General features: G+C 41.6%; 1 protein-coding gene across 2 annotated transcripts in view; it reads right to left on the bottom strand.

Moving 5' to 3' along the window:
* Positions 1 to 14,234, bottom strand: part of PPIL2 (peptidylprolyl isomerase like 2) — a 56,467-nt gene that overhangs the window by 27,933 nt on the left and 14,300 nt on the right. For both annotated transcript variants that reach the window (XM_052691373.1, XM_052691372.1), the window contains exons 9-12: positions 10,239 to 10,314; positions 8,801 to 8,961; positions 7,267 to 7,342; positions 5,969 to 6,075 (exon numbers count right to left, since the gene is read on the bottom strand). In XM_052691373.1, coding sequence (XP_052547333.1) covers positions 5,969 to 6,075; positions 7,267 to 7,342; positions 8,801 to 8,961; positions 10,239 to 10,314 — 420 coding nt within the window. The remainder of the gene's footprint in view (positions 1 to 5,968; positions 6,076 to 7,266; positions 7,343 to 8,800; positions 8,962 to 10,238; positions 10,315 to 14,234) is intronic.

Raw genomic sequence — 14,234 nt, 5'->3', positions numbered from 1 at the left:
ATAAAAGACTGCTGACTTGACAGCAAACATTTACCTATTTTGCTACCTCAAAACATCAAAGTTTTCTTAGAACAAACAGTAGAATGATAGCATTCTCATCACACTGAAACCTACTGCAATTTAACAAGCTGTTTAGCAAAGGTTATAGCAGATTGCTAAATTTCACTTTTAAGAGGCACTTTTCGGTTCTGACATTAACAATGCTACTGAAAACTTTTTCAAATCTGATATGCTTAGCTTAGACAAGTTGCCAATAAGAAATGACATGCTCCAGTTTCAGTTTTCACAATTTTGCAAGTACAGGGACAATCAATCAGTTTAGCAGAGAACAATTCAAGCTAAACAGGGTACCGAGTTCACTCATCTAATTTGTCAATGTTAACTGCTAGCTCTCTGGAGGCAGTCGTCATTCCTAGCTGCAGTTATTACTTTTCCTCTAACTTTAATTTATTGTAGAAGAAAACAGCCCTTCCCCCTTCCAATCCGTAAGCCACAAGAGTGGAGGAGCTTGCCAGACAAAGCAGAAGCAGGCTGGGAGCCAGCAAATAAGACACAGAATCACTAGGTACAGTTTCAATACAGATCCAATTTAAATTGCTTAAGTAGCCTCCAGCAGCTGTAAAGTCTGGAGCATCACAAGTCCTGCAGCAGCTCCCTGGCATTTCTTCAGTCTGCAAATAGCACAAAAATTCTACCTTCTAAGAAAATGCACCCTGTAATCACTTCCATGCTACACAGTAAAGCTCTGGTAGCTGTCAGCCTCTCAAGGTCACCCTGCTCTCATCAGTGCCAAGGTACAAACAAGAAACGTGTCAGAAAGAGATGAAGAGCAGCAGCTGTGTAACTCCAAACTGCCTGCCTCATCCTCAGGCTTGGGATCACCAAGTGGCAGACACAGCTGGTATGGGATTCCTGCACCGTCAATTGTCCAAAAGCAGAAGAGAATCCAACAGCAACCAATTCCCTCTGCCAGATCCAACTTGCCAAGGGTGCGAGAGGGCCAGAAAGGTCCAAATGTGAAAAATGTATTCCCAATTACCTAAAGCCAGAGGATATCAGGAAACTGGGCATAAAAAGCCAAGGGCAGCAAGGTCCACAGTGCAGGGATAGGCAGTCAGGAAGCTGGCTGAGCACTTCTGCTACTGGAAAAGAATGGTTTGAATGATTTGTTTCCAGTTTCTGTTAACCAGAACTTTCGAAGCTAAAACTTGCAGCTCTTTCTACAATTACATAATTTGATGAAAATAGGCCAAGCTATTTACAACCACTATACTTCACCCCAACAAGTTACTTAGGGGAACTACTGAGAGAACAAGTAAACTGGTAAAACATCAGCCATATATTTGCCATACAGTTGGCAGAAAGTGAGTAGAACAGATTTTAACAGTTTAATTTGGACAGAAAATGAGACATTCAGGAAGCCTGGAGGACCTGGTCATGCAAAGAGGTCAAAGGATTTTTTAAGCAACTCACTTCTTTCCCATTGGAAATGGATAAGAAGTTCATAAGCTTCTGATCTTTGGAATAGTCCCTCACACAAAAGGAAAGATGATTTCAAAGAATAGGGGCTACATTACACAGTTATAGATCACAGGCATATTTAATAGGTCAGAGGGCCTTGAAAGATTAAAACATCGCTATCTGTAGAATAATGGCTTCTTCAGATAGCTATGCCAAGACATCATCATTAAGTAGAGTTTGTCAAGTCCTAAAACCTCAAAAAGCATTTGTGGAGTGCTGGATGGGGCTTTGAAATCCATCTCACATTCTTCTTTGTTACGCCAACTTGCCCTTAAAGCTTAACGTATTACATCAAAGAGACACAAGGGAATTAACAAAACCTGACATGGCAGTTACAGATTACCATTCAATTACTACAGTGAGCATGTGTTTAGCCACCAGCTCTCTAGTGACAACTTGCACAAAAGAGAAAAGGGAGACAGCACACCAAACCACCTGCTCATCATTCTGACAGGACCTTCTGGAGTGCTTTTTAAAAAAATCTACATATATTTCCATGGTACAATGAAAATTTAAAAAACCACAAGCCTCAAAGCAACCTGTAGGCAAAGGTATCTGTATTCCCTTTCACAGGTACAGAGACTAGGAGTCCAATACGATCTGTTGTCATGAAGGACTGCTGGTCTGATCTGGCAGGCTGTCCATGTTGCTGCACTCATGCAATCAGGCATCTATGATTGCTTATTCTGGAAATTCTGAATAAGAAAACAGGAAAAAAAAACAGCAACAAAGAGCAACAGGCACACGACCACAGTGCAAAGAGAAGGCAGAACAGCTGAGGCACAAACTCAAATGGCTGAAAAAAGGTCCAATTTCTCTTCCAAAATCTCAGTTGCCTTTTCTCAGGTCACTGACTTACACCACACATCATTGTTCCGGAACATAAGCGGTTTCTGGTGCTTTGAACAGACACAGAAAGTACCTGGATTCCAGCCCTGTTTCATGCTCTCTTTCTGTATCCTGTCACTAAGTAGCTGAAGATGACTTCAATCATACCGCAGAACTGACTTCCTGCCTTGGATCAGTACAAAACATTTCATGATTAGGCTTTTGGAGCTTGGAAGATTCTCATCACTACCAACCTTACTGACTGGCACCTTTAAGTACTACTGTATGAAGATGCCTCAATTTATTTTACAGCAAAAGTTTCCACACTCATGTGAACTGAACTCCAAGCAATCCGCACTGCCAGTTCACTCACAAAACCAGGGAAAACTACTTCTCATCCAAAGAGAACTGGAATCACAAGAACTGAGGGCAGAGAGAAAGAATCCAAGGTTGGGGGGAGAGTGTTAAAAACAAAAATGATACCCAGTGGACTTGAGCAGCAGTGCAGACTGCTCTGTTTAGAGATGCAAGAATATATATTTTTTAAATAGGGAGCCCATAGCCATGAAAATGCAACCAAAGACTCCAAAGTAGAGACACAGTCTACAACAGCAAGTATGTCATTTGTGGTTCTCTATTTTGGCAAAAAGACTTCACCTCAAAATGTATATTTAAGTCTCGTCCATAAGACTATTTCAAAAAGCAATGAATGTTCTAAATCCTACCTCTAGACACAGGTACTCATTTATCATACTTATATAGCAACTTCAGCTTCCTAAAGCATTTCACAATCACATGCTTGCAGTACCCTACAATTTCAAGCACTGCTAGCATGTCTTCCGTAATAAATCCGAGCACAGGATATCACCCAGCAGTTACAAAAAGGAACCTGTGGTCAGGCCAAGGGAACAACCAGCCAGATAATGCCCAGTTTTTTAAAAGAGAAGCTAAGTAGCACTGTAATATAGCTCAGAAATCATATGTTTGTTCCCGCAGTTGCACTGCTTGAGAGAGAGAGCAGATAAACAAATTCCCCAAATTATACACATTTTGGCTGAATTCAAACAGCACTGACAGCCTAATACTGTTATCAACTCTCCCATTCACTCAGGCAGCACAGAACTGTGTGATGAACCCAGAGGCCCCAGATCTGCTGGCGTTACCAGTGGGTATCAATACAGTGCTTTGAGCTGAAAATTGTTTCTCACTCCATGTCTTTCTGAAAAGCTGTTGCTACCCACACCAGCTACACTGAAAGATCATGAAGGCTGAGAAGTCAATCACCAAAAAGCCCATGCAACATTATTTGGGCAGGCATTATGATTCACTCCAACTCCCTCAGACTGCATTCAAGGGAGTCATTCAGGTCACAGAGTGCCTTACCCACATTCTACATGTCTGCAGAGAAACAAAATCCTGCATACAAACTGATTCACTATACAGTTCTAAATACATCCCAGAACTGATTCAGCTCATGTACTGAATGATCCAGAAGAGAGGATTAACAAAAACATCATGTGATGAAATACTGTTACTGTTATTACCGTGCATATTCACCAGCAGAGTGAACAGAGTGTTTAAGGCCTTAATTTTGGCATTTCCCCATTTTCTGTAATCTGCCTTTGCAATCTCAATAGATCCACATATAACTGTGCAATCTATTTATGTATTACGTGTCTGTAAGATATTTGCTTTGCACTGAGCTACCTTATGTGCCTAAGTTCAGAGCGCGTGAGGAAAATAGAAGTTAAGGGCAAAAGCTCCTTATACAGTAAGGGGAGAAAAATAAGCATCTCCAGGAGGAACTGATTTAATAGACGTTGGACAATGACCTAAAGTGAACATTGTGAAAACCTCCCTACAGCAGTCAGCTCTTCTAACTATTCTAAATATATGTATCTTCCTCAAATAAGCCAAAGGTCTGCTTAATTCATACAGATATGTTTGACACAGAGAAAAGAAAGAAACAGATGGCCAGTGTTCATGCAGGTCTGGTTGTGCAGAACGGTACACAGCGTGTACATAATGAAGCAGTGTGAGAAAGGGAGATAAACAGGGATTCATCCAGAAAAAAAGGAAACAATGGATATCATACAAGAAGTTTATAATGGGCGATTGAGCCTGAGTCCTCAGTACTGAGTGATACTGGTCACACGTGTGGCCAAAGAAACCATGCTGACAAGAATAGCTGCAGTCAGTCTGCATTAGCCAGGAGCCAGTTTCAGAACATACGGCAAAACAAATGATTCAAGGCAATCTGCTCGTTCTGCTGCTTCCCCCAAATATTGCTGTAGTAACATCCTCTGCTTTTTGCCTTACCACATAATGTTACTATTTCAGAGCATGGAAAACACCTGCACGGATGACAGAGGCCTACAGAATTACCAGCACCATAAGCTGTTGTTGGGGAGATTCTCATACTCTTTGTATAGATCAGCTTGAAAAGTTTGCACATATCTTGCTTCTTGCTTGTGAGAAAGGAAGAGAAGGGAAAGCTGGCAGGACTGTCTTTCTTGCTCATTTTCGTATCTCCCAGCTGTTCACAAAGTTAGGCAAAAAAGCATGCATTCTCCCAGTGCATCTCTGGATTCTATACCAGGCACCCCAAATCACAGCCAGCATCACTGTCGTTAGCTCTCAGAGCATCCTGACAAGGACATACTTGTTTTACCATTTAAACCCCAAAAGATCTACTTTCAGACCTCTGATTTCCCAAGCTAAAAATCTCAGCATGCAATGGATGGTTTGGGCTTTTTGTAGTAAAAATATTTTCCTTATACAGATACGCCTCTAGAAATGAAAAAACAAGCACACTGGCACACAGTGTCATCTGAGACGTCAGTGTTGCCATCATCTGTCTAGGATAAGTCTTACTACATCTATCATTTTAAAAGCCACAGATTTCCTGCAGAACCAAGCTGGACTGACTATTAAAAAAACTCCACTCCACTGACTTTTAAATGAATGTGTGCCTACCTGTTTAGGTTTGTTCTGTAAAGGCCAGGATTTAGAAACGAATCTAACAGTTCCTGGGGAACTTAATCAACTTAATTCAGATTGCTCTTTTTCATCAAGGTTCTTGTCCTGGTTCTTCCAGTTATCTGCTGAGCAATCTTGTCTCCCTTCTCTGTGCTCTTTCTTCTTTTTTATGTCTGCCTTTCTTATCCAGTCACTACTTGGGTCACTGTACCCTCAGCCCTTTGAAGCTCTAAACACACAGTTTGACATATTAGAAGTTGCCCCGCTAAAAAGTGTGACGCTTCTCAAGAGCACATTGATACACACAGTAGTACAACATATAAAATAAAAGACATAAATATTACAGCAGATCACCCTGTCTGGAACCATAATGGATGCAACACAGCTATTACATGCAATTCATGTGTTTGAATACATTTGACACTGAAAAAACCTTTCTCTTTGAATCACCTGTAATATTTTGCTTGAAAGATGAAATTCCATGCAGGAGACACAACAAAATCACCAAGAGCTGATTACTTACCTGCTTCTATTACAACTACACACTACTCTTCATCTCCAGACACTTCCATTGCCAGCTCCTGATGCATTTGTTACCTAGAGATAAGTTAGAAGTTGCATCCTACAGGGCATACAGTACCATGTCACAGTGCAGCTCCAAATTTAAGTCTCCTTTGTTAGTGTGAAGTCGTACATAGCCCTTCTTCTTCACATACTGGTATCTTACAACATCATCTTCAATAGCAGCTGTAACAAAGCAAAAAAGCAGAACATAGATCTCTAGAATTTTATTCATTGGTCAGCAAACAAATTACTAGATTCTGCTCTCTGGCTTGTTCCTCCAGAGTACGCCAGGTCTTCAGGGACTGTACTTGGCAATTTATCTCTGATAGCCCCACATTAACCTCTTTGAACAAAACGCTTTGTACTACAGAAAGCCAACTCCTTGAGAGCCAACAATATAATATAGATATTGTATATCTATATTTCTAAATCACAGGAACATTCAATGTTATATACTATAATTTTCAAGTAATGTCTACCAATCACAAACATTACTTTGAAATGAAATAAATTCTTACTAAATTTGGAAGTTAAACAGGTTGTCATCAGCCAACCACAAACTGCTGACATACGAGGATCTCTACAGTTCTGAAAACAAATGAAGCCAAACTGCTGCAAACATTACCAGAAAGTCAAACCAAGGGATCAATGTAGAATATTTCCACTTCTATTGTGTTGAAACATCCAGTTAGCCAAACACTTTCAGTGCTCAAAGATTCACGTGTAAATCACTGCAATTCAGGAACAGAACCTAGTAACCACGTCACCTCAGTACTGCGTTCAATCTTTGTTCAGAACTTGTACATTTAAGAGCCAAAGGCCAGACATCTCTCCACACAGACACGCTAACTGCTCAGCTATTTAATCAATGTTCACATTTAGTAAGGCCTACAAATTTATACTGAGGCTAGAAAATGAAAATCTTCATATTATTGAAATGTACTTTTGGATAGAGTATAACTTTGAAGAGCAGTAAATCACAAGTCGTCATCAAACAAATTGCTGTTAATCTAACCCGACTAGGTTAGACCAAAAGGGTGGTAAAGATTTTCTTGCAATACAAGGACAGATTGCACTTCACAGCTAACTTACGTAAGCAGACACCCCATTTTGTGGGTTCCAGGCATAAAAACACATCAAACTGAAATTAATGATGTCAGTAACTGCCATTCAGAGATTAATTCATAATTGCTCCGTTATTTCCAGAATGAGATCACTGGAAATACAAATGTATCTGCTTGAGGGATACATTTGCAATCATCATCACTGAACACTTAGCAACGCATTCCTTATCCCAGCGGAAGTGCATGTCCAAAGGAGCACACCTTAAAGCTGCAAGGTAAGCAAACAGCTCTAAGGACAGAGTTCTGGTACCTGCTTCATGGGTAGTTTCAGGTACCATCGCAGTGGAGGTGAAGGAGGCACTTACTGCTCCAGTAGAATAATGAGCCTGTTTGCAGAAGAAAAAGCAAGGGGAAAGACATTAGATCTTAGAATTTATCTATTTTAAACGCCATTTAAGTTCTGCATACTGTACAAGCAGTACAAACACACAAATAGCATTTACATCATACTTCTGAAGACAGACTTCCTGCTCTAGCTCCTATAGAAAGGGACACATACGTGATGCAGTGGTATTTCTCCATCTGTTCCCTATAACATTTCTCCTCCAGTTAAGGCTGCCCAGGCACTGAGCTGAAGGGGTTTATTCCTTCCACAGTAATTTATTACATTATTACCCAAAGATTTTATTGTCAGAATTTACTTGTTTGTCCACAGGTGGAGATATGAAAGGAGTACTGCTGGCAAGACATCAATTCTGCAACACTGCTGAGTGGAAGGAAAATCCAGTGAACCACAGAGACAAACCAACCCCTCACATCCATTGGCCCTTCCTGTCCCATGGCTCTGATTTAAGCTTCATAACTCTGTTGCAGAAAGGAAACGTGAGCATCACACATGGATGTTAGAGTAAATTAGAAAGACTAAGAAACAAAGAGGTACTTTCAGTGATGCTGGGGCAACGCTGAGAGAATATAGAACAATGCTCTGTCCATCAGGTTATGCTGCCTACTATGCAAGTTCATAATTAGCTCATTTACATGATGATCTGACTCTCCAAGCAGAGTTCATCATTATCTCTTACCCCTTTTTTTCTTCTCTAAACCTTTAACTTTTCTATAATGCTATGACACTCTAAAAATGGGACACATATGATACATCATATATACTCATTAAGAAGCTACCTCCAAGCCTCCTCATAAAAGGCCATATGCTGCATTACTACTCTTTTTTGTCTAAGTAGAGTCAAAGCATGAAGACACAGACATCCCAGAATTATAAAAGGAAAGAAAAATACTCTGCCTGGCTGGAGGAAATCTACATGCAGATGAACGTTCCTTTGGATAACCATGAACACACAGCAACATGCACCTGGAAGAACTTCCTTTAAATATTCCACAGAAAATCCTGCATTACAGTGGAAAAAATGGGGAAGCAACTAAAGTTGATTTATGTATTTGCCCACACCAGAAATGACTCACTTGTACTGCCCTTAAGGTGTGTTCCTTCTGCCAGTAACTGCAGGAAGCAATGATAAACAAATTCAAAGCAGGAGATTGCAAACTGGGAAAAAAAGATTTTCCCAGCACATATGTCATGACTACATAAGAAAGATTCCTCCTCCTTGCTCTATTTCTAAAGTGTTTAGGTTCATTCATAATGAGGCAACAAAGAAATTCACTGACACACACAATGTATTCCCATGGAATCTCAGTATGATTTTCATATTCTCAACTATGATAAACTTCCATGTAACTGAAAACACAAGGGATGGCATCTGTTTATCCTGCAATATTCTTTCTTCAAGAACTATACTGGTGCCAAAGTACAAATTGCATCAACTTACAGCATTCAGCTTATCCACTTTCTTCTTTTCAGGAGCCTTCATAGTGGCTGCTAGAATCTCATCACCTTTGAATTCCTTATAAAGCTCCAGCAAAGTCTCTCGGGTCTCTGTATTTGTATTTTTCAAGTAATAAGATGGATCCAATTTTGCTTTTTCTTCATCTAGATAAGACAAAGTTAAATTCCAAATTAAATTAAAATACATTCCAAATTAAAAGAAAAACTCTGTTGTTGTCATTCAGCTTACTACATTCCTTGTTACACCAATATGTTCCAGATATTTCTACTTCTTTAAAAAAGTGTAGTGACTACATCTATTCCTGCAGAAGCAATAACAAGTAGCAATGCGTAACACTAAAGACAAGGTAACCTGAAATATGACACAATTAATGCTGATATGACTGTGAATAAGAAAAATCAACGTCAAATCAATCGCTGCAGAAATCTCTTTGAAACCACTAGAAATGATCCAAGTTCACGCAGGTCTCATCAAGTTGCTTCTACAGAACAATGAAGACAACGGCCTGCTGGGTACAGCATCAAACCCTGCCCCTCGGCCGCTGAACGACCAGGTCTGCAATGCAAAACTCCCAACATCAGATCTGTGACACCAGGAGGAGGAAGCTGATGGGGCAGACTGGAGAATTTCTTTTTTTTAAAGCAAGTTTTATTCATGTTGGCACGCCTTCTATTCGCTGAAAATTAAATATTCCATCCTTCAGATATTACCCTCTAAAAATGAGTAGGTAATAGAGAAAGATGCTTGCTTGAAGAGTTCGCATTAAGGAGCTGAGCACAGTTAAGACTCAGAAAAACACACCATGCTCAGAATCAGCAAACAGACCTCAGCAGAAACAGTTCTAGTGGAAACCCCACGGACACAGGAGAGACTTTTCCCTCCAGTTATGTGATATTAGCAGATGTATCAGTAAGCATTTGCCTACCAAAGAATCACAAAATAATAAGTAAATAAATAAATAAAATTGCAAAGCAAATTCCTCAGCCGTAATATCCACAAAGAACAAAAAAGGATATTTTATTTTTTAATGAAATAATTTTAGGAGTATTTCAGAAAAACATATCAACCTCAGTTCAGAAGGTATCCACTGCCATCCCGACAGAAGGATGAGCAGCACACCGTCAGTGCAGTTCCAGCACACCGCAGGTGGGAGCAGCCTGTGACAGGACGCAGGTCTGCTGCTCTTAGCTCTGCTACGAGGCTACTGGCAAATTATTTTTCCTCCTCTTTTCAATTCCCTCTCTCCACATCCTCTTAAAGGACATGGAGAACTTTCTGTGTCTGCACAGCACTCAGAGACAGTTCACGATTTCCATACAAACCACACCTTTGTTTCAAAATTTATCAACATTTTGATGTGAAAGGGCCAGCTCCAAATTCGGGCTGCTGTTTTCTCAGCCTACCTTCAATTCAGCCTTACCTGGATCAACCACTTTTATGTTGTTCTTAACATGAAAGAAGTTAGAGACATTGAATTTATCCAGGTTTGTTGGATCCTGAAAATAAAGATTAAGAAAAATATCAGAGAGCTCCACAGGCACCCATTTCATGCAACAGATCAGCAGGAAGGGCAGACACCCCTGCAACAAACTAACATGAAAAGACAATAAATATCACACTCCCCAGATCAGATTGATTGAAAAAAAATACACAATTTCTTACATTAATCCAACCCAATAGGTAACAATCAGCCTGCTTAGTAGGCTCCTTGGGGAGCCTGGAATTCAGTCCCCAACGTAGTAGCACACACATTTTGCCTACAGAAGTTGCTAACACACCTAAGCAGAGCCTACCTTATACAAGGGAGAAGTTGAGCAGCTGCAGCCCCATCCACTTATCCCATGGTTTTGTTTAACACCTAAGCACATCACATCAGCTCTCTCCCCCATTTGTAACACTGTGCTTGATTTACATATGTTCTGTGAACCTTTGTAACGTGTTTCAGAAACACAAATAAACTTCAAAGCAAGTTTCTGCAGTCAGAACTGTGCTGGTTTTCATAGTGAAATCTGTGCTTACAGAATGACTTCAAACATATATATAAAATACTAAAAATGGCAATGTGAAGTGGCCTTGTGAAAACTGTTCAAAGACCACTCAAGAAAAAAAGCAAAAATAAACAGTCCATAATTGTAAGTCTTCATACCATCTCTCGTCAAGTGTCAGCATGACTCTGACCTTCTCTTAGAGAGAAGGACCAGGAATGCCCCCAGTAATCTGGGGTACCCTATACTGTTACTAAACAGTCCTTAGCCTCCCTCCTACAGCCATCTTAGGGTTTTCTCTTCAAGCTCCTCTACAACAAAGAAAGTCAAAGCATCAGCCCAGGACAGTCCAGGAATTTCTGGAAATTCCATCTTTCAGAAGATAATTTAAAATCCATAACACCTTAATATACTACAGTTGTACGTTCAGAACAACACTGCAACTTGCTAAGCACAGGCCCACAGCATTGACACAAACAGCATTATCCCAAATAAATTTAACAGAACCTCTCAATCCGGCTCTGTTGTTAAGAAATTCCAACAATTCCATTTTTGCTAAATGTAATGGTTAACACAGAGTTGGTAGCTCCATCCCTTGCTAAATAATCCAGCTATGCCTTCCATTTATAAAATCAAGCTATGCCAGTCTGCACCCTAACGATGCCCTCCTGGCTTTCTTGTGCTCCCTTCAGCAGTCACACAGTCATTTTCTACTGCCTGCTGCCCGCCCTGCTATACCAACTCTGACAGATTTTCATCTGAAATGGACAGACAAAAAAATACATATCTTATCTTCAACGTATTGCATTAGAAGCTGATCATCCTTAAATGAACCTGGTGAGGAACAGAAGCCAGGGCTGCCCTTCGGTGCCCATCGCAGCACTCAGCTGAGCTCAGCGGTGGGGCTGTGAGCGCCGATGGGCTGCGGGGTCCCGCTGTGCTGCAGGGGTTTGGAGCAGGCAGCCTTTACAGCTCCCTTCCCAGCTCTAACGATTCTATGATTCTATGGTTCTTTATCCATTCTTGTATCCTCTGACTCCTGCGCTCACGTATATTTTTTGTTTTGTGTGAGTAAAAATGTGATCACCCTCACATACATTTATTTCCATGTGTATACAGAGATAATTCCAGCCTTGCACTCCAACAGTCAGTGCAATACATGGAGAAACCCAGACAAAGGGCTCAGCATGCTTCCAGAAGACACAGCTTGCCTGCTCCCTCCCAGACATTCTTCACTTATCACAAGCTGCAGCTTTTCCTGACAGGAATCACTGCCTTGCATATCAATGTGCCACCACGAGGAATGAGGTAAGGAAGACAGCTTACCCTTTCCAGGAAAGGAGGAAAATAATCTGCATATTAATATTAATGCAGACAAATGGATTTATAGCAATCCACATTTCTGCCGTTGGTGGCAAAGCTGAAGGGCAAGACTGAATCCAAAACAGACTTCTCACGAGGTACAGATGGGAGGGGGGAGAAGTCAGGAGACAGAAGGGAAGACGAAGCAGATAGCTTCACTGCGTTCTTCTAAATAAAGCTTCTAGATTTACTGATTTGTACATTGTTCAAAAGCAACCAGCAGCACACTGTAATTATTGCTGCCTTAAGAAACCCAGTGCATTGTGCTCAGGGTAGCATGACTCAGATTAGCTCAAACTGTTCTGCAGCCACAATTCATTCAGATGTTCACCAGCTTAACTAGCCTAATTGCTGGCACAGAGCAACTCCACAAAACTGTTTGTTCTCTGCCTCCATGCACAGCACTGGCTGGGGCATTAACCCACAGACAGCTCACCCACTGCAGTACCAGGGCTGCTGGAGTGCACCCACAGCTGTGACAGCCAGCACAGCCCCACTCCCCAGCATGGAACGAGGGCCCCATGCTGTGTTCTGCACTACGTTCGGCTGAGCCGCCCCGATGAAAGGTTTGATGTGTAGTGTTTTCTTTTGAGACTCCACTCATCAGGAGTCTCACCATGCACTGTGAGGCAGAAAATCCACGTCTACTCCAAAACCAGGAACTGAGCGCTGCACAAAGACCAGAGCTGAGCTGAACCGAGACAAGGAGATCGGCCTACTTACATCCCAGTGTGTTTAGAAGTATGCACTCCAACTGCCACGGCAGCAGTCCCGGGGTCTCTTATTGAGGCTATGAACTGTGAACTGAAGTTCAGCACTTTACTAACACAGACACAGGCTTCAAAGGGTTGCCAACTATAATGCTCATTTGATGTTTTCCTGAAAGCTGAGCTCTGAAAACAACAAATCTCAAGTTTTATTCCTCTTTCTTTTGAATCCTGCCCTTTTTCTGCTTCACCTGCTTAGGGAAACAGCTTAAAGCCCATCATTGTGAAGCACCATCCACATGGCCTTCCGAAGCACTGCTGAAGCAGCGCTGCCCCACGATGCCGACTGCTCAGACGCCCAGTGCCCCTCTGACAGTTCAGCTGCACACAACATTACCCAGTTATCTCCAGGAACATTACCTTCAAATGACAAAATTTAGAAGCCCAGAACCCACATTACCTTCCTTGACAAAGCACAATTCCAAGCACGTTAAACTTCATGGGAGCTTTCAACATGTTTTAATGAAACGGTATGAATGCTTTCCAAACAATTCCCAGGCGCCATTTAAGTTCTGAAAATCGTATTTATGGATAAGGGCATTCACCCCACACTGGCAGCCTCTCAATGGCCACAAGGAGCCTTGGATGGGTGGATGGGTCAACTCGAGGGCTGTGTGTGGACTGGAGAATGATGGCAGAACGACAGCACTAGCTTCCCTCTCCAGACGGGGCCATACTTGCCCTCCTATCCACTAAGTTGAGAACACGCAGTTTGCACAGGACAGTCTGCTGTGCCACAATCCTCTCAGCCACTCTGCTAGTGCATTCATGCAGGATCTGCCCTCAAAGAGCCCTCAGCCATAACTGAGAGAAAGGCTGCTCTGCCCTTCTGCTACACCAAGAGCAAAGGAGAAAAGAGATGAGGGAGTCTCAGTGAACGCTGTGCAGCTCAGCTGCCTCCAGGTTAGTTGGTTAGTTCTGCTTCCTGCCACAAACGCCGATGGTGTTTAACAGCTCGGCAAAAACTACATCTTGACCACGGCTGCTTAGGTTGTACAGAAACTGTAAAACTGACACAAAAAATAGCAGTGCCCCACATGAAAGAGATACAGACCTGAACAGTTGAGAGAAAAAAAATATCAGAAATACTGATACTAAAGAGAGAACTTGAGGAAACAGTAACACCTGCACTGCAGAAAAATGGAAATTTGAGTGCAGTTTGTGGCAAGATCACATCACTAAGAAAAGGCAAATACAGCTTGGAGGTAAAGAGCTGCAGTCTAAAATAAACAGCAATGCTATGACTGACAGAGTACAGGAAGGGGTTCAAGCACCACGTGTTCTGACATCGTCAGCAAGATA

This window comes from Tympanuchus pallidicinctus, unplaced genomic scaffold (assembly GCF_026119805.1).
Source record: "Tympanuchus pallidicinctus isolate F22 unplaced genomic scaffold, pur_lepc_1.0 scaffold28, whole genome shotgun sequence".
Lineage (NCBI taxonomy): Eukaryota > Metazoa > Chordata > Aves > Galliformes > Phasianidae > Tympanuchus > Tympanuchus pallidicinctus.
The sequence above is the reverse complement of the archived record's forward strand: the minus strand, read 5'-3'. Positions and strand labels throughout refer to the sequence as shown.